This window comes from Scyliorhinus canicula, chromosome 27 (assembly GCF_902713615.1).
Source record: "Scyliorhinus canicula chromosome 27, sScyCan1.1, whole genome shotgun sequence".
Lineage (NCBI taxonomy): Eukaryota > Metazoa > Chordata > Chondrichthyes > Carcharhiniformes > Scyliorhinidae > Scyliorhinus > Scyliorhinus canicula.
The window spans coordinates 15,075,758-15,096,477 of NC_052172.1; the positions used below are offsets into that span (position 1 = coordinate 15,075,758).

Sequence of the window (20,720 nt, forward strand, 5' to 3'; positions counted from 1 at the left end):
ACTCCACACGGTCGGTGACCCTGGGATCGGAATCGAACCCGGGTCCTCGGCGCCACGAGGCAGCAGTGCTAAGCACTGCGCCACCATGCCGCCCTTAAAAGAGGCCAGAGTTGAAGCGTAAATATCCTGGCATTGGGTGTTGGAGGTGATCGCGGATATTGGAGGGGGGCGGTGAAGCCCTGGAGGGGATTGCAAACAAGGATGGCGATTTTCAAATCGAATTGTTTCTTAACTTAATCTCGGCCAGTAACGTAAAGCAGCACAGGCACCTAGAGCAGGAGTAGCTCAGGGAGCCTGCTGCACCATTCGGCAAGATCGTGGCTGCCCTGAGATTCCAATCTCTCAACGCAAAGGTTTAAGATTGAACAGCGGCATCAGAGAGGACGGGAGGGAGGGGGAGTAGCGGGAGTGAGAAAGTGAGGGTGGGGGAAGTAAAGAGGTTGGAGGGGCAAAAAGGGAGGAGGAGTCGGAAGGAGAGGGACGGCGTTATAGAATTTACAGTGCAGAAGGAGACCATTCAGCCCATCGAGTCTGCAGCAGCTCTTGGAAAGAACACCCTACTTCAGCCCACGCCTCCTCCCTATCCCCGTAACCCCACCTAATCCCCTCCGCTACGTTGCGGAGAAGGGGGAAAGTGGGGTAGGGTGAGGGTGGGGGGAGAGAGGTTGAGGGAGGGAGTTGCCAAGAGGTGGAGTGGGGGGGGGGGGGGGGGGTCAGAGAGATGGAGAAAGCAAGTTAGGGGGAGAGGAAAAGAGACCAAAGGAGGAGAGAGGGTGGGAGTAGAGGGGAGGGAGCAGGACTCGTGAGGAGGATTGCGAGGGAGAGGATGGATGGAGTGAGGGGGGGGAAGAGAGAGAAAGGGGAGAGAGCGCGAGCGCTGGAAGGGAGAGGGGGAATTACAATGATTTTATTTTTAAATTTAGACTACCCAATTAAGGGGCAATTTAGCGCGGTCAATCCACCTATCCTGCACATCTTTGGGTTGTGGGGGCGAAACCCATACAAACGCGGGGAGAATGTGCAAACTCCACACGGACAGTGACCCAGGACCGGGACTGTGATTCAGGAAGATGAGAGAGGCACAAGTGGGTGCTCTCAGCAAACTGCTAGTCACGGGGACTTGTTACCAGAGAGATTCCTGCCTGTTTAAACTTGATCTTCCCGGCCACGCAGCCATTCCCCTCTCTGTGCGGTCTCCTCTGCGCAAGGAAATGGTCCTGCGATCTTCACCCTAGCTCCCAAATTTCTGGAAAGAGAGTTGGACGTTCACGCGTAAAGGAGAAATGCCCAGCTCGGAGACGATGGGCCGAATGGCCTGCTCCTGTGCAGTACAGTCTTGTGATTCCGGCTGGAGTTCAGTTCCAGGAATGTGCTGCCTGGCTCACCCTGTGAACGAACCTCCAGGTGACAAGCCTGGACCCTGTCAGGGGGGTGGGATGGATTGGGGGGAGGGGGAGGGGGGGGTTAGGCAATTTGGCCATGACAGGCATCACATCTGAGCCTGACCCGTACCCTGTCAAACCCAGCACAGTAAGCAGTAAGACATAGGAGCAGATCTATTTTTTTGCTACAAGTGGAAACATCCTCTCCATGTCCACTCTATCCAGGCCTCGCAGTATCCTGTAAGTTTCAATAAGATCCCCCTCCATCCTTCTAAACTCCAATGATGCAGACCCAGAGTCCTCAACCGTTCCTCATACGACAAGTTCTACATTCCAGGGATCATTCTTGTGAACCTCCTCTGGACCCTTTCCAAGGCCGGCACATCCTTCCTTAGATACGGGGCCCAAAACTGCTCGCAATACTCCAAATGGGGTTGGACCAGAGCCTTATACAGCCTCAGAAGTACATCCTTGGTACTGGACCTTGGGTGTTGATTGGAAGTCGCGTTATTACTGAAAGGTTTACTGCGAGAGGTTATTATTTTTTTTAAAAGGCTGTACTCCGAAGGATGTGAAAGGGAAGTTGAACAATCCTGATGGCTCACAGGTTACATACACCTTCTGAGTCAATTAAACCAGAATCGATCAGCTGCCCATGCTGGTGTCACTCAAACCTTAACTGGCCTCAGCATCTCTAAGCTAGGGACAGGAGGGAAAGCTAATCAGAGTTCCTTCTCTATGCTACACCCTGCTCTCCGTATCCGGCTTTCAGTTATACCAATCCCCTGTTCAATCCCACTCCCCTGATCCACTCTGTGCGTCCTTTGGAGTTGGGTCTTCCGGCCCTCAGTGGTGTTTGCCCCCAACGCCATTCAGTCCTCCGGTCACTAGAGGTCGGACCTTGGGTCCTCCGACCTCTCAGTGGCGCTGTTCTCAATGCCATTCGGTCCTCCGGCCACTTGATGTCAAACTTTTTGGTTCTCCGACATCCGAATGGCCCTGTTCCTGACGCCATTCGGTCCTCCTACCACTAGAGGTCAAACTTTAGGTCCTCCGACATCCCAAATCAGAGGTAATAGGAAGGGTGGAACTTAGAACAATCAACGTCAATCGGGAAACAGTGAGCATTTGGGATTGAAGGCAGACAAATCTCCAGGGCCTGGTGGCCGACATCCTTGGGTGTTAAAGGAAGTGGCAGCGGAGATAGTGGATCCATTGGTTATATTGTTCCAGAATTCCCTGGACAGGGGGAAAGGTTCCAGTGGATTGGGAAAATGCTTATGCAACCCCCTTATTCAGAAACGGAGGGAGGCAGAGTGTGGGAAAGGACAGACCAGTTAGTTTAACATCTGTCGTTGGGAAATTGTTAGAATCAATTGTCAAGGAAGTAATATCAGGACATTTAGACAACCGCCTCACGGCGCTGAGGTCCCAGGTTCGATCCCGGCTCTGGGTCACTGTCCGTGTGGAGTTTGCACATTCTCCCCGTGTCTGCGTGGGTTTCGCCCCCACAAACCAAAAATGTGCAGAGTAGGTGGATTGGCCACACTAAATTGCCCCTTAATTGGAAAAAATAATTGGCTAATCTAAATTTATAAAAAAAAAAAGTCAAAACGCTATCCACCAGAGTCAGCAAGATTTTATGAAAGGCAAATCGTATTTGACTAATTTGCTAGAGTACTTCGAAGATTTAACGAGCCAAGTGGATAATGGGGATCCTGTAGATGTAGTATATCTGGACTTCCAGAAGGCGTTTAATAAGGTTCCGCAAAGAAAGTTAATTCACAAAGTTAGATCACATGGGATTTAGGGTGATTTATAAGCTTGGATAGAAGAGTAGCTGCCGGAGAGGAAACAGAGTGTCGGGATAAATGGGTCTTTTTCTGAATGGAAAGATGTAAGTAGTGGGGTGCCAGAGGGTTCAGTCCTTGGGGCCCCAGCTTTTTACAATCTATATTAACGGCTTAGAAACAGGGATAGAAGGTTCTATAGCCAAATTTGCAGATGACACTAAAATAGATGGGACAGTAAGTTGCAATGAGGAAATCAGAACCTATGAAATGGATATAGGTAGGTTAGGAGAGTGGCCCAAAGTGTAGCAGATGGAGTTTAAAGTGGATACGTGTGAGGTCATGGGGCAGCACGGTGGCGCAGTGGGTTAGCACTGGGACTGCGGCGCTGAGGACCCGGGTTCGATCCCGGCTCTGGGTCACTGTCCGTGTGCAGTTTGCACATTCTCCCCTGTGTCTGCGTGGGTTTCGCCCCCACAACCCAAAGATGTGCAGGGTAGGTGGATTGGCCACGCTAAATTGTCCCTTAATTGGAAAAAAAATAATTGGGTAATCTAAAATTTATAAAAAGGAAAGTGTGAGGTCATGCATTTTGGTCGTAAAAATGGAAATGATCTTATGGGGACTTCGGTGAGCTCCGATGTAGAGGGATCTGGGTGTCCTGGTGCATGAGTCACAGAGAACTAGCACGTAGGTACAGCAGATAATAAAGAAAGTGAATGGAATGTTGGCATTAATAGCTAAAGGAATAGAGTATAAAGGTGAGGAAGGGTTGTTGCAACTGTACAAGGCATTGGTGAGATCACACCTGGAGTATTGGGCAGTTTTGGTCCCTTATTTGAGGCAGTTCAGAGGAGGTTGATTAGATTGATTCCGGGGATGAGGGGTTTGCTGTATGAGGAGAGATTGAACGGTTTAAGCCTACACTCTCTTGAGTTTGGAAGAATGAGGGGAGATCTAATTGAGGTGTACAAGGTATGCAGGGCGGCACGGTAGCATAGTGGTTAGCACAATTGCTTCACAGCTCCAGGGTCCCAGGTTCTCTGTCTGTGCGGAGTCTGCACGTTCTCCCCGTGTGTGCGTGGGTTTCCTCCGGGTGCTCCGGTTTCCTCCCACAGTCCAAAGATGTGCAGGTTAGGTGGATTGGCCGTGATAAATTGCCCTTAGTGTCCAAAATTGCCATTAGTATTGGGTGGGGTTACTGGGTTATGGGAATAGGGTGGGGGTGTGGGCTTGTGTAGGGTGCTCTTTCCAAGAGCCGGTGCAGACTCGATGGGCTGAATGGCCTCCTTCTGCTCTGTAAATTCTATGTTCTATGATAAAAGGTATGGATAAAGTAGACGTGGAGCGGATGCTTCCTCTTCCGGGGCGTTCTATAACGAGAGGTCACAGTCTCAGGGAAAGGGGGTGCAAATTTAAAACAGGGATGAGGAGAAACTACTTCTCCCAAAGGGTTGCGAATTCGCTACCCCAGAGTGGGGTGGATGCCGGGACAGTGAGTAAAGTTAAGGAGGAGTTAGACAGATTTTTAATTAGCGACGGGTTGAAGGGTTACGGAGAACGGTCAGGAGTTAAGGCTGGGATGGGATCAGCCATGATCGAATGGTGGAGCAGGCTCGTTAAGCTAAATAGCCGACTCCTACTCCTAGTTGGGATGTTCAAAGAAAGAATTATTCTGCCTGATTCCACCTTCCAGCTCTTTTTTTCCCAATTAAGGGGCAATTTAGTGTGGCCAATCCAGCTACCCTGCACATCTTTGGGTTGTGGGGGTGAGACCCACGCAGACACGGGGAGAATGTGCAAACTCCACACGGACAGTGACCCAGGGCCGGGATCAAACCCGGGACCTCGGCGCCGTGGGACAGCAGTGCTAACCACTGCGCCACCGTGCTGCCCTCACCTTCCAGCTCTTGGGCTGTCGCCCTGTCGGTAACAGAACCTCAAGCACAAAACTGGTGTTCTTGATTAATATGGGGATGAGGGGTTAAGGGGAGAAGGCAGGAGAATGGGGATGGGAACGTATCAGCCGCGATCGAATGGCGGAGCAGACTCGATGAGCCAAATGGCCTAATTCTGTTCCGATGTCTCATGGGGCGGCGCTTGGTCCTCCGACCACTGGAGGCCGCAGTTCAGGTCCTCCGACTGACCAATTGCAATCTCCCCGACGCCATTCCACCCTCCAGCCACTAGTAGCCGCACTCCAGCTCCTCCGACATCCGAGTGGCGCTGTTCTCGATGCAATGCGGTCCTCCGGCCACTAGAGGACGCACTTCAGCTTCCCCCCCCCCCCCCCCCCGACATCCGAGCGGCTCTGGGTCCGCTGGACACGGCAGGAGGCGGTATCGGGTCCGCCGACCGCCAAACGGCGCCGCTTCCCCTCCTTCCAGCGGGAATGTGGAGGAGGAGGAGGAGGACCCCTCTGCGCGACTGCCCCTGGCGGCCGGAGGAGGAATACTCCCAGCAGTGCTGCCCCCAGCGGCCGGTCCTCCCAGCGCGGTGCTGCCCCCAGCGGTCGGAGGAGGAGTCCTCCCAGCGGTGCTGCCTCCCTGGCGGACTGAAGGAGGAGTCCTGCCGGCGGTGCTGCCCCCAGCGGTTGGGCCTCCCAGCGGCGCTGGCCCCAACGGCTGGTCCTCCCATTGCGGCGCTGCCCCCAGCGGCCGGTCCTCCCAGCGGTGCTCCCCCTGGCGGGCCGGAGGAGTCCTCCCAGCGGCGCGGTCCTCCCAGCGGCGCGGTCCTCCCAGCGGCCCGGTCCTCACAGCGGTGCTGCCCCCTGGCGGGCCGGAGGAGTCCTCCCAGCGGCCCGGTCCTCCCAGCGGCCCGGTCCTCCCAGCGGCCCGGTCCTCCCAGCGGCCCGGTCCTCCCAGCGGCCCGGTCCTCCCAGCGGCCCGGTCCTCCCAGCGGCCCGGTGCTGCCCCCTGGCGGTCCGGAGGAGTGGGCTGACTGACGGGTGATGCGGTCGCGGCCTGCAGTTTCGTTCCAGCAGCCGGCCGGATGGCGTCTCTCCGCGGCGCAGCCGGGGCCTTGCGGCGGCTCCTCGGCCCGAACTCTGTCCGCAGGAGGAGGCTGAGTTTGTGCAGCGGGAGCCGGGCAGAGACCCCGGGCCGGGCGGCACCGAGGGCGGGAGGCCCGGGCCCGGGGCCCAGCGAGCTGGACAGGGCGGACGCCTGGGTGAGGAGCTGGGCGGCGGGAGTCACCGGGACAGTCAGTGTACCGCACTCAAACTGGGCTGAAAATGGAGACAGATACAGATGGGAGAATAACCTCAAAGCCGTGTTAAAAACATGACAATATGTGACCAACATGTATGTGTAACCGCGATGGATGTGCGTCTGTGGCAGATGTCTGTGACGTCTGTGACATGTATGCATCTGTGACATGTATGTGTGTCTGTGATGTATGTGTGTCTGTGACGTGTCTGACATGTATGTGTGCATGACATGTATCTGTCTGGCATGTATGTGTCTGACATGTATGTGTGTCTGACATGTATGCGTCCATGACATGTATGCACCCGTGACATGTGTGTGTCTGTGACGTGTGTCTGTGACATGTAAGTGTGTCTGTGACATGTAAGTGTCTGTGACATGTAGTGTATGTAAGTGGTCTGTGACATGTAAGTGTGTCTGTGACATGTAAGTGTGTCTGTGACATGTAAGTGTCTGTGACATGTATGTGTCTGACATGTATGTGTGTCTGTGGCATGTATTTGTGTCTGTGACTGACCTATGTGTGTGTCCGTGACTGACCTATGTGTGTCTGTGACGGATGTATGTGTGTGTCTGTGACTGACTTGTGTGTGTCCGTGACGGACATATGTGTGTCTGTGACTGACCTATGTGTCCGTGACTGACCTATGTGTGTGTCCGTGACTGACCTATATGTGTCCGTGACTGTCGTATGTGTGTCCGTGACTGTCGTATGTGTGTCCGTGACTGATAGGTGTGTCCGTGACTGACAGGTGTGTCCATGACTGACATATGTGTGTGTGACTGACATATATGTGTGTCCGTGACTGACATATGTGTGTGTGACTGACATATATGTGTGTCCGTGACGGACGTATGTGTGTGTCTGTGACTGACGTGTGTGTGTGTGTCCATGACTGATGTATGCGTGTGTCCATGACTGACCTATGTGTGCGTCCGTGACCGGCGTATGTATGTGTCCGTGATGGATGTATGTGTGTGTCTGTGACTGACCTATATGTGTGTCCGTGACTAACGTATGTGTGTGTCCATGACTGACGTCTGCCACGGTCTTGCACTCGTTTGCCAGTCACACACACACGTCCATGCATATGTCCGTCACAGTCAGACACATAAGTCTGCCACATATGTGCGACCGTGACCAACGTGTGTGTGACCGCGATGGATGCATGTGTGTCCATGACTATGTATGTCTCTGACCATGACGGACGCATGCGTGGACGTGTCTGTGACTGGCGAACGAGTGTGCGTCCATGGCGGACATGTGTGTGTCTGTGGCAGACGTGTGTGTGACCGCGTTGGATGCATGTGTGTCCATGACCATGACTGATGTATGCGTGACTGCGACAGATGGGTGCGTGACCGTAACGGGTGTCTGTGTGTGACCGTGGTGGGCGTTAACGTGACGGATGTATGGGTGCCCCTGGCGGATGTATGTATGACCTGTGTTGATTTGAGCTCTCCCTGGCGTGTGACAGACATTCATACTCCAGCCAATGTCACTAAATCCGATTTTCTAGCCATTATTATTTTGCACACAGCCAGGTCCCATAATTCAGCCAATTACCTGCTGTAAAATGAAATGAAATGAAAATTGCTTATTGTCACAGGTAGGCTTCAAATGAAGTTACTGTGAAAAGCCCCTAGTCGCCACATTCCGGCGCCTGTTCGGGGAGGCTGGTACGGGAATTCAACCCGTGCTGCTGGCCTACTTTGGCCTGCTTTCAAAGCCAGCGATTTAGCCCAGTGTACTAAACCAGCCCCTGTGTGCCCTACATTACAACAGTGACTGCACGTCAAAACGTACCCCATTGGCTGTAACGCACATGGAGACATGCTGTGGCTGTGAAAGGCACCATGTAAATGCAAGTCTTTTTCAAAGCATTTTAGGTACTTTTGAGGCAACTTTGTAATGTAGCAAAACATGACAGCCAACAAACTCCCACAAATCATCTTTTTTTTTCCCTTTAAATTTAGCGTACCCAATTAATTTTTTCCAATTAAGGGGCAATTTAGCATGTTCAATCCGCCTACCCTGCACATCTTTGGGTTGTGGGGGCGAGACCCACGCAGACACGGGGAGAATGTGCAAACTCCACACGGACAGTGACCCAGAGCCGGGATCGAACCTGGGACCTCGGCGCCGTGAGGCTGCAGGGCTAATCCACTGCGCCACCTTTCCACCTCATCTTTTTTTAATGTTGTGGGCTGAGGGATCAATATTGCCCTGGGATTCCCGGGAAACTACTCTCCCTTGGAATATGTGTGTGGAGTCATTTGCCTCCTCCTGAAGGAACAGATGGGATCTAGGATTTTTTTTTTTTTTTATAAATTTAGATTACCCAATTATTTTTTCCAATTAAGGGGCAATTTAGCGTGGCCAATCCACCTACTCTGCACATTTTTGGGTTGTGGGGGTGAAACCCACGCAGACACGGGGAGAATGTGCAAACTCCACACGGACAGTGACCCAGAGCCGGGATCGAACCTGGGACCTCAGCGCCGTGAGGTGGTTGTGCTAACCACTAGGCCACCGTGCTGCCCTGGGATCTAGGATTTTAACGTCTCGTTCGGAAACCTGAACATCTGGCGGCACCGCCCTCCCTCAGCACTGCACTGGGGGTTGGTGGGGCATCAGCCTGGAATCGGAGTGGAGCTGGAACCCTTAACCTACTGATTTAGAGAATGAATTGTAATAGTGGGTTCCGCTTTCTGTTGGTCAGTAAGTGGGATGCTGCAGGTTTACAAGGGCATGTGGTACTCTGTTAATGCACAGTGTTTGGCTCCAGCAGCGACCCTTTCTCCCTCCATCTCCCAATGGCCGCCCTCCTCGATTGGAAGGTCATGCCACCATTTTTGATGATGGATTGCCGGTATGTTTGTGATTGGGCGGCTGCTACCCCTGTGTCGATGATCAGAGAGCAGATCTTCATTGCGGCTTTGTGATTGTCTTTGAGGTGCTCCATTTTGCACCCCCCCCCCCCCCCCCCCCCCCGCCCATCCCATGTGAATGGGTTCCCTGGTCGAGCTCTGAAACAGAACACCTATTTAAAATGTCTTGAGTCAGGCACCCTGCCAAGAGGCCCTGTCCATCTCAGCTGATACGAGAGATCTTCACAACATCTATAATTGGCATGTCTGCGTCTCCTTTAAGTTTGTGTTGGGTCTGATATCGCAGTTCTTTAAAATAGGAGCTGAGCCTAGCACAGGGTTTTTCAAACTCGGGGTCGTGACCATGCGGGTGGGTCATGGGCGGGTGTCGGGGGGGGGGGGGGGGGGGGGTTCGCGTGGAGCGATGGGTTGCGGCGTTCCCGATCGCGGGAAGAAGCCCCCAACGGTTGTGACCACCTTTTAAGAACGTGGGCTGCAGGCAGTTCCCTATTGGTTGTGGCGTTTGAGGGGGCGCGAGGCTGGGCTGTGTGTAGGGGGCGGGGGGGGGGGGGGGGGGGTTGCTGGGATAGGAACTGATTGGCATCCACGTGGGCGGGCGATACTAACTTCTGAAAGCTTCTCTGCCAAGGACTTTGTGAATGAATCTGTAAGCCACTGAGTGTTAACTTTATTAATAAGTGGGGGGGGGGGGGGCACGTGGCGCAGTGGTTAGCACTGCGACTACGGCGCTGAGAACCCAGGGTTCGAATTCCCGGCTCTGGGTCACTGTCCGTGTGGAGTTTGCACATTCTCCCCGTGTCTGTGTGGGTTTCACCCCCACAACCCAAAGATGTGCAGGGTAGGTGGATTGGCCGCGCTAAATTGCCCCTTAATTGGGGAAAAAAATAAGAAGAACTCTAAATTTAAAAAAAAACTTCATTAATAAGCCGCATTTGACCCGTGCGTGTGAATTTCGCTCAGTTGAAATTTGAGAAGTAGATTGGAAAGTAAGCTCAAAGACCTTTCTTTATTATTTTTGTAAGAACTGTTTAATTGTTAATTGGAACACTGTTTTTTCCATGGATGTTAATGGGGTTGATCTTGTGTTAAAAAGAAAGTTTGCTGTCATGCAAAACAAATGTCACTATTTTTCAGTGGAATCGCTCCTGGGGACGAAGTGTCCTTTCCTCAAGTTGAATTTGCAAATTGCAAAATTGTTGGGGGTTTCTGGTTTGATTCCCTAATATGAATTGGGGTCCGGTAAAAATGTGTATTGTGGAGCGCAGAGAGGTGGTGAGGTTGGGGAGGGGTGTTGGAGCTGGGAGTCGGTGCTCCTGTGGAACAACCCAGTGTTGGCTGGGTCAGTATCACCAATGCGTTAGCTGAACGATTAGCTCAGCATCCCTGGAATGGGATGCTGCGGAGTGTCCTGACCTCTCCCAATTCCACCTGTTCCCAGGCTGCATGCGCTGCTCCTTGACGAATTGTCTCTGTTTTTTTTTCCAGATGCTCAGAAAGGCCCACGAAACAGGTATCAACCCCTTTTTTTTCTGCTAACTTTAGGAAATTATTTGATATGATATATTAGCGACATTTTCTGCCATTCAAAAATGTTCGCCGGGGTGGGGGGGGGGGGGGGGGGGGGGGGGGGGGGGGGGGGGGGGGGGGGGGGGGGAGAAGAAGGCTGGAGAGTGGAACTCGATGCCGAGAACTGGCACGGACACGATGGGCTGATTGGCCTCTTGTGCTGTAACCATTTGACAATTCCGCTTCAGTAGTTCGGTCCACTTTACTCGATGTTGACTTGGATTCGTTGGGGGGAGGCGGTGGGGGGGGGGGGCGCAGTTTCTTGCACTAAAAGCAAATCGTAGCGGATGCTGGAATCTGAAGAATTAACAGAAAACAGCAGGTCTGACAGCCTCTGAGACAGCTGAGAGAACATTTCCAGTCTGGATAACTTTCACAGAGCGTCACCCAGACTCGAACCGTCAGCTCCCTTCTCTCTGCACAGAGGCTTGTCAGACCTGCCGAGATTGTCCAGCATTTTTTACTTTTTTTTTTCTGATGCAGTTTAAGTGTTGGTTAGCTACCCCGTGTGACAATCCAGCAATGAGAGCTGAAGGTGCTGGGCAGTAGGAAGCAGGTGGACCCCCGTGTCAGTGCCCACCTGGCTGATCTCTGCCGGGTAGGGATTTGGCTCCTGCAGCTGGCATGATCAGGCCTCGAACATGATCTTGCCCATTGGCCTTAGGAGGCTGGGGAGGGGGCCGGATTGGACTCGGGATGTGATGCCCTCATGGACGAATAGCCCACCCACCCTGGGCTCTGTCTCGAAGGATGGCCGGGGGCAGGAGGCCAGTGTGGAGATCCTATCCCAGGGCCAGTTGCCACCTTCCCGTGCCGGAGGGAAGAGAGTAAAGGGTCGGAGTTCAAATGCGGGACGTTACGTTGCTTCTCTTGTCCAATAGGATTTCTCTCCTGGTTTCGGAACGGACTCTTGGCGACTGGAGTGGGAGTGATATCGTACATGCAGAGCGATACGGGGAGAGAGGCCGCTTACGGTGAGTAACCGCACACCGCGTGGCTCCACAGTGTGCCTGTTTATACTTCACAATATGACAACATTCCTGCGCCACCCCCTACTCCGCCATGCCGGTAGCTTTGTGTTGGGCGAGTGTGCTAATGTGTTCATTCTTTCAGGGGATGTGGGCATCGCTGGGCTGGGCCCAGCATTTGTTGCCCATCCCTAATTGCTCCTCTAACTAAATGTCTCACTCGGCCATCCCAGAGGGGCAGTTAAGAATCAACCACATTGCTGTGGGTCTGGAGTCACATGTCGGCCAGACTGGGTAAGGCCGGCAGATTTCCTTCCCTAAAGGGGGGACATTAGTGAACCAGATGGGTTTTTACCACAATCGATGATGGTTGTCACGGTCGCCGTTACTGAGGCCAGCTTTCAATCCCAGATTTTATTCATTGAATTTAAATTCCCCCAGCTGCCGGGGTGGGATTCGAACCTGTGAGATGCCGTGCTGTACCTGTACCCAGAGTATTAGCCTGGGCCTCAGGTTTGCAAGTCCCATGACGTTACCACTAGGCCACCGTCGCCCCTTTAATGTCAGGCCTGTCCCAGGGCGTTTCGCTGGAGCATTGCTAAAGTTTTATACTGGGCCACATAAGGAGATATTAACACAGGGCAGCTTGGTCAAAGAGGAGAGGGAGCAGGGAGGGAATCCCACAGTCTGCACTCAGGCAGCTGAGGGCACAATCATCAGTGATGGGGTGATTACAGATGGGGGATGTACAACAGATTGCAATTGACTGGCTCCTTATGCATTTGAACAAAGGCTACAATAGCCTGGGAGTGTTTGATAGGGACAGCGTAGAGGGAGCTTTACTTTGTATCTAACCCCGTGCTGTACCTGTCATGGGAGTGTTTGATGGAGACAGTGTAGAGGGAGCTTTACTCTGTATCTAACCCTGTGCTGCACCTGTCCTGGGAGTGTTTGATGGAGACAGTGTAGAGGGAGCTTTACTCTGTATCTAACCCTGTGCTGCACCTGTCCTGGGAGTGTTTGATGGGGACGGAGTAGAGGGAGCTTTACTCTGTATCTAACCCCGTGCTGTACCTGTCCTGGGAATAATTGATGGGGACAGTGTCGAGGGAGCTTTACTCTATCTAACCCTGTGCTGTACCTGTCCTGGGAGTGTTTGATGGGGACAGTGGAGAGGGAGCTTTACTCTGTATCTAATCCTGTGCTGTACCTGTCTCCTGGGAGTGTTTGATGGGGCAGTGTAGAGGGAGCTTTACTCTGTATCTAACCAGTGCTGCACCTGTCCTGGGGGTGTTTGATGGGGACAGTGTAGAGGGAGCTTTACTCTGTATCTAACCCCGTGCTGTACCTGTCCTGGGAGTGTTTGATGGGGCAGTGTAGTGGGAGCTTTACTCTGTATCTAACCCCGTGCTGTACCTGTCCTGCAGTTTGATGGGGGCAGTGTTGAGGTAACTTTACACTCCCAAGCAGATCCAAAACAGAGTTAGATTCAGAGTAGTGTTTGATGGGAACAGTGTAGAGGGAGCTTTACTCTGTATCTAACCCTGTACTGTACCGGCCCTGTGCGCGTTTGATGGGAACAGTGTGGAGCGAGCTTTATTCTGTATGTAACCCTCTGCTGTACCTGCCCTGTGCATGTTTGATGGGGACAGTGTAGAGGGAGCTTTACTCTGTATCTAACCCCGTGCTGTACCTGTCCTGGGAGTGTTTGATGGGGACAGTGTAGAGGGAGCTTTACTCTGTATCTAACCCTGTGCTGTACCTGTCCTGGGAGTGTTTGATGGGGACAGTGTAGAAGGAGCTTTACTCTGTATCTAACCCCGCACTGTACCTGTCCTGGGAATGTTTGATGGGGACAGTGTCGAGGGAGCTTTATTCTGTATCTAACCCCATGCTGTACCTGTCCTGGGAGAGTTTGAACGGGGCTGCGTAGAGGGATATTCACTGTTGCGGGGGCTTTTCTTGTTCAAAATTGGCTTCTGCAATTCCTGGATAACTGATAGTGACTGAATTTCAAAAGTGCGTAACTCTGTGATCTGGGTTGATTGGACGTTATGAAAGTGGCTATATATATATATATGTATGTGTGTGTGTAAGTTCTTTATGATACCCTCATCCACTAAACTCTCATTCAGGGATGGTGCACCACAAGTAAAGCAAACACGTCCCTCTTCTCAACTTCAAGTGTTTTTTAAGTTTTAATTTGTCAGTGGTCACTTTGGGGTGTCCAGGGGCGATGACAGGCAGTGTAGAAACACACTTGCCGCTCTTCCTTCCTTCCCTAGCTTTGTTCCCCTTGAAATCTAACTCTGATCTCCCCTCCCCCCACTCTCTGTTCCCAGGATTCTTCATCCTCGGAGGAGTCTGCGTCTCCTACGGGAGCGGCTCGTACATCGCTAACCTCTTCCTGCTGAGGAAGATGATGCTGCTCTCCGTGCCGACGGCAATGGTGAGCGGCGTGGTGGTGGGGGCGGTGGCCCTGTTCTGGCTGTGCGCCGTCTCCCTCTACATCGGGCGGCTGGAGGTGGAGATCATCCACGACGAAGAGTGTGAAGACTGCAAGTCAAAGGAGGACAAGAGCAAGTCGGACAAGTAACGAGGGCCGGGCAATGGGAAGGAAGCAGCTGGGGGTTCAGAGCTGGGTCTTGCATGTGTAAAAATCATGTATATATTTATTATAGGGTGCACAGGATTTAAAGTTCCTCCATTGCAGCAATTGTCGGCACGTCAAACGTGCTTCACTGGCTGTACGATGCTTTGGGACATTAGATAACATGAAAACGCGATATAAATACAAATTATTTCTTCTTAATCACGGGATTAAAGGACAAAACGGTAATTTGAAGAGCACATGGTGAGGGTTCCTTTTTATTTTGTTTAAGTGGTGGTTGGAAAGGCCTGTCTGGGGGGGGTAGCCTGTCTCAGGCTGCATAGAGGGGTAGCTACTGGACTCCGAGGCTAAAAACAATCACGACTAAAGCTCGGATTTCTTTCTGTAATCATTATCCAGTGACCCCCCCTCCCCTTCCTGCCTTTCCCAGTGTAACGCAGCGTGTTTAATGGACGAGGATTTGTACCCAACTTGGCTGCTGGCTCCCACACATGGTTGAACAGCCCACAGCTGCTCCCCCCTGACTCGACCCCCCCCCCCCACCTGTGTGGAGAGTGCCTGTGCGGGCAGCAGGTGCTGGAGGGAGGCTGGGGAGACTGTACCCGGAGTGTGTTTTAGCGCCTGCGGAGGAGGATATCAGGAATGAGCGAAGCCCATTTGTGATGGACTGAATGGTCCCCCCCCCCCCCCCCCCCCCGTACCATTTAGCAGCCTCACCCCCTGCAGAAGTCGGTCAGCTTTAAATCGCTCGTTGCCCATTTCTGCCCTCTGCTTGTGCCGTCCTCTTTCTTAAGCTTTTGTGCGCTCAAGGCAACTGGACTTATTTATCGTCATTTCCTTGGGATTGTAAAAGCCTTGGAGCAAGGCTGTGGATGTTGGACACTTTGAACGGGTGGCTTGTGTTCGTCTGCATTTGAAAGCAAACAAATGAAATAAAGTGAAGTTTTTACAATGCCGAAGGTGTGCTTATTGAGACAGGTCAGTAAAGGTGCACTCTTACTGGCTCTTTCCATTCTCACCAATAGAGGGTAAGCATGAGGTTGCTGCATCCCTAATTGGATTTGAGTTCAGCCTAAAGACAATCTTTCAGTTGCATGTAGGTGCAGAATCGATGGGCCAAATGGCCACCTTCTGCTCCTATGTCTTATGGTCTCTTATGTGTTTAATTCATTGTGTGTTTTTAAAAGGTTGCCCACGGGATGTGGGCATCGCTGGCTGGGCCAGCGTTTATTGCCCATCCTGGAGGGCATTTAAGAGTCGACCACGTTGCTATGCCTCAGACCAGACCCCGCGGGATAAGGACGGCAGATTTAAGGGAAGAGGCAGGAAGTTTAGAAGGGATGCGAGGGGAAAACATTTTCACTTGAGGGTGGTGGCAGTCTGGAACTCGCTGCCTGAAAGAGTGATGGGAGGCAGAGACCCTCATGACGTATTTTGACATGCGCTTGCGACCCCAGGGTGCACAAGGGATGGGCCAAGTGCTGGAAAGTAGGATTAGAATGGTCAGGTGGTAGTTTTTGACTAGCGCAGACTCAATGGGCTGAAGGGCCTTTTCTGTGCTTTCAGCCCCTCTGACAATTTCTTTCCCGAACGGCGCGGGGGAAATGCGTCACCTAGCCGCTGTTCTCCGCTGGTTGTCCATGCTCTTTGCATTCCGCTTGAAGTGCTGTGAAGAACGTGCGCGTAGCATTTATGAAATAAAGAACCAGACAAGAAGAGGAGTGTTGTTAGTTTGTATTTTTTGTTTTTGAACCTTGATCAAATCAAGTTTTTTTTTTTGTCTTTTTTTTTCCCAGTTTAATGCCAGTCTGCCCTCGCAGATCAGATTGGCAACATCAAATGTTTAACATTTATACAGTTTACTCGGGAGGGGGAAAGGTGAGGAGGGGAGGGGGGGGGGGCGCAATGAAGTGCATCAGAAACCGCACCCTTTGACAAGTGCTTTAGGAACAGCTTACATCTTACAGACAAAGTACAGTGAGAAGCAACAAAGCCAGTCGGTGTGGACGAAACAGGCAGGCCGGTCTTTTCGGTCTCCATCTCTCTCGTACAAGGTGACGTTTTCAGACAGACTATCCCCTTTTTCCAACTCCCCCCCCCCCCCCCCCCCCCCCCCCCCCCCCAAACCTCCACTCCACCCGGCCCACTAAAAAAAAAAGTCATTGCTGTAGCGTCTTGGGTGTGTGGTGTTAAATTTCCAGTCGCATTTCCCATGGTCTAACTGCTCCTCAATATGCGATTAGGTAAACTTACAGTAAAATACAAGATACACCGCATTCACCACATGTCTGTCTGATTTTACACATTGCTGAGACAGGGTGTGACATATATCAGTACGAATTGTACAGTGGGGGGGGGATGGTTCCCACTTTAACACTGCTTACATTTCTGTTAGGCATTAACTATTACAGAACTAAGGAGGGCAGATGGAGTTGAGATGCAGAGCAATGGGATCTAATGGGGCTGAACGGCTGACACCCTTGTGTCTCTGAAGATCTAGTCTATGGCTTGGATATGATACGCTCCCTTCCTTTACCACCACCCCCACCCGCCCGCAACCTAACCGCCAGCTAATGACCGCCCGCAGACTATTTGACTGAAGGATGTCAAAGCCATACACACAATCCTATCCATGCCCCTGAGCTGTGCCCACAGAACAATCCATTGTATTGTGCAATGTATATAGCCTTGATTTTACAGTATGTCCTGTGCCAGGATAGCGCTTCATCACCAGTTCCCTCTCGTCCCGTCCCCCCCCCCCCCCCTACCCCGCGCCGCTGCTGCTGATCTGTGGCAACAGAACCTCGGTAACTTTCCACTGAGATTTCCTGCTCGCCAGTTCGTGCTGCAGTAGTTTTCGAAGCCTGGAGGTTGGCAAAGGAATGTTTCCCAGCCCTTTCGCACAATCCCACGGCACTATTTTCAGCTCCCTCCCCTAACAGCGCTGTGGGTGTACCTACACCACGCAGCCTGCAGCGGTTCGAGAAGGCCGCTCAGCCCCATCTCTTCCCAGGGCACCAAATTCTAAGGCCTGAAATTTCATGAATTAATAATTTTTAAAAAGCGGGGTAGTCCTCCCCGGTGTTCTGGGGGGGGGGGGGTTGAATATTCATCCCTCGGGCAACATCACAATTCAGATTATCCGATCGTTACCAAATGCTGTTTGTGGGATCTTCCTGTGCACAGCTGTGGCTGCCGTGTTGCCTACATTCTCAGAGCCATCACTCTTCCAAAAGTACTTCATGGGAAGTGACTTGGAATGTTCTGAATGCAGGCAAAGTACAGCAGAGGTGCATGTGTATCCTTGTTTGCTCATCAGTCCCTATGTCGGAATCACAAAATCTTTGGGATGCAGATAGGGGATCAATTTTTACTTGACTAATCCCCTGCGCGCCTTCACCATTGGTCACCTAACATGGCCTTGTTCGCAGTGTGGTGCTTTCCAGCCAGACACACTGCCAACAGACTCTGCATTGCCTGATTTATAGAACCCCTGCAGTGCAGATGGAGGCCATTCGGCCCGCACCGCCCTCCGAGAGAGAGCCCTACCTCGCCTTCCCCCCACCCTATCCCATGACCCCACCTAACCTGCACGTCCTTGGACACTAAGGGACCTGCAGGTTTGCTGCCCTCGTCCTTCCAGATGGCAGCAGACATGGATTTGGAAGGTGCTGCCTCAGGAGCCTTGGTGAGTTACTGAAAATGAAATGAAAATCGCTGATTGTCACGAGTAGGCTTCAATGAAGTTACTGTGAAAAGCCCCTAGTCGCCACATTCCGGCGCCTGTCGGGGAGGCTGTTACGGGAATTGAACCGTGCTGCTGGCCTGCCTTGGTCTGCTTAAAAGCCAGCGATTTAGCCCAGTGTGCTAAACCAGCCCCAATCGCTGTCACACAGCCCCCAGGCTGTCACTGTGCATCGATGGTGGAGGGAGTGAGTGTTGAAGGTGGTGGATGGGGCGTCAATCAAGCGGGGCTGCTTTGTCCTGGATGGCGTTGAGCTTCTTGTGTGTTGTTGGAGCTGCGCTCATCCAGGCAAGTGGAGAGTATTCCATCACACTCCGGACTTGTGCCTTGTAGATGGTGGACAGGCTTTGGAGAGTCAGGAGGTTGAGTTACTCTCAACAGGTTTCCCAGCCTCTGAACTGCTCTCGTGGTACCAATCATGAACGGATAGGCGAGAAAAATAGTTTGGTTTTAAGTAGAGTTGGGGCTCAAGGAAGGAATGCCAGTGGTTTGGTTGTCACCAGCTGAAGGCAGAGTGACAAAAACCGATGTGGGGAATGCTGTTTCAGTCCCAGGGACAGCCAGAAACATCCCCAGCACCATCCTGCTATCCTGCATTCAGAAATCCCTACTTGGCTATAAATTTGCAAAAAAAAGAATTAGAATATTTTAACCCGTACAAAATTGCTGCCTAGAAGTAGCAGTGGAGCTTCCAGGCTTTGCAATCATGTAGATTTAATGTATGGACTGGGGGGTGAAACAGCTCATGTAGCAAGATTCTGGGTTACCTTTAAAAAATATATGTAAGCATTTTCAGTATTTGACAAGGCTGCATTCATTAGCCGCCTGTAGTTAGAATCCCTACAATACGGAAGAGGGGCTGGTTTAGCTCTCTCGGCTAAATTGCTGGCTGACCAAGCAGACCAGCAGCACGGTTCGAATCCCGTACCAGCCTCCCCGGACAGACGCCGGAATGTGGCGACTAGGGGCTTTTCACAGTAACTTCATTGAAGCCTACTCGTGACAATAAGCGATTTTCATATTTTTTCATTTCAGAAGGAGGCCATTCAGCCCATCTGGTCTGCAGCGACCCTTCGAAAGAGCACACCCTATCGAGGCCACACCCCCACCCTAGTGCCGTAACCCCACCCAACCTGCACATCTTTGGACTGCGAGAGGAAACCGGAGGAAACCCACGCAGACATGGGGAGAACGTGCAAACTTCACACACAGTCACCCGAGGTGGGAATTGAACCCGGGTCCCTGACGCTGTGAGGCAGCAGTGCTAACCACTGTGCCATTCAGGACCAAGGTATAAAATGATCCAAGTAATGAATGCAGCAACCAAATTGTAACAGCGGGCCAGGCGCCTACCATTAAACCTGGCCCCGCTGGGGTTTCAGCTAGCGTAACAAGCCATCCCAGGCCCAGGTAAGCATCCATGTTTGAACAGAAGCAATGGTGTGACCAGTGAATTGCCGGCGGCGAGGGTGGAGGAGCTGGAATCGTAAGGGACAATGGCTGCCCACAGGTTCTTCACGAAGAGGGCTTCTGATATTCTAGTGACCAGGAATCAAACTGGGGGACGTTTCGCGAGCTGTGCAGTCCAGCGGAACTTTAGGGGGAGCTGTAATACATCTGGCATTAACACCGGCCTGACACGACTAGTAAGTAACGTCGCCACAGTCCCAGATGACCATCGGCTGCTTTCCCTTTGAGGTGACCGGTGGCGATTTAACCTGAGGGTCACCACACCCGGGAATCGAACCCACGCTGCTGGCCTCACTCTGCATCATGGACCAGCTGTCTAGCCGACTGAGCTAAACCGGCAATCGCTGGAACGATAGGTTAGGCTGCCAAAGGGTTAAACCCTGCTGCACGAAGCAGTCATTTGTGCGCAGACCCACCACCTGCTGGCGCAAAGCAGGCACTGCACCTCGTCAAACAAAACTTTGAAAGCCGCCTCATTTAAAGTGGCGATTTTAAACTACCTGCGAAGGCCTTTCAGATCTTAAACTCATAAATGTTCACTGAAATTGGGTGAGGAAGCCTCCATTTCAACTGGGATTTGAGGGTTGCCAACCTGCCTCGAGTCTCCAGGAATTGAAGGTCAATCTCCCGAGGAAGAAATCATCGGGGCGTTAAAAAGATTATTTTTGTCATTTTCTTTGAACATTTTTCTTTACCAGATGTAAAAAATTTAAATAATTTAGAATATCCAATTATTTTTTCCAATTTAGGGGCAATTTTGCCTCGCCAATCCCTAACTTGCACATCTTTTGGGTTGTGGGGGTGAAACCCACGCAGACAGTGACCAGGGCCGGGATTCGAAAATCGGGGTCCTCAGCGCCATAGGCAGCAGTGCTAACCACTGTGCCACCGTGCTGCCCATCCAGATGTAACAATATTGAAATTTGGGGGGGGGGGGGGCTGTTTGGGTGACAGTGAAACACCATCCAATTGGGTACATAGAACATACAGTGCAGAAGGGAGGCCATTCGGCCATCGAGTCTGCACCGACCCACTTAAACCCTCACTTCCGCCCCATCCCCGTAACCCCCAATAACCCCTCCTCACATTT

At 52.0% G+C, this 20,720-nt stretch overlaps 1 protein-coding gene across 1 annotated transcript; it reads left to right on the forward strand.

Annotated features, from left to right (window-relative positions):
• The first annotated feature begins 6,074 nt into the window (after window positions 1–6,074).
• On the forward strand, window positions 6,075–15,369 carry tmem160 (transmembrane protein 160). Its single transcript, XM_038785936.1, has 4 exons — window positions 6,075–6,340; window positions 10,756–10,780; window positions 11,718–11,810; window positions 14,147–15,369. The coding sequence occupies exons 1-4, from the start codon at window positions 6,164–6,166 to the stop codon at window positions 14,398–14,400; spliced, it is 549 nt and encodes a 182-aa protein (XP_038641864.1). The 5' UTR covers window positions 6,075–6,163; the 3' UTR covers window positions 14,401–15,369.
• The last annotated feature ends 5,351 nt before the right edge of the window (window positions 15,370–20,720 follow it).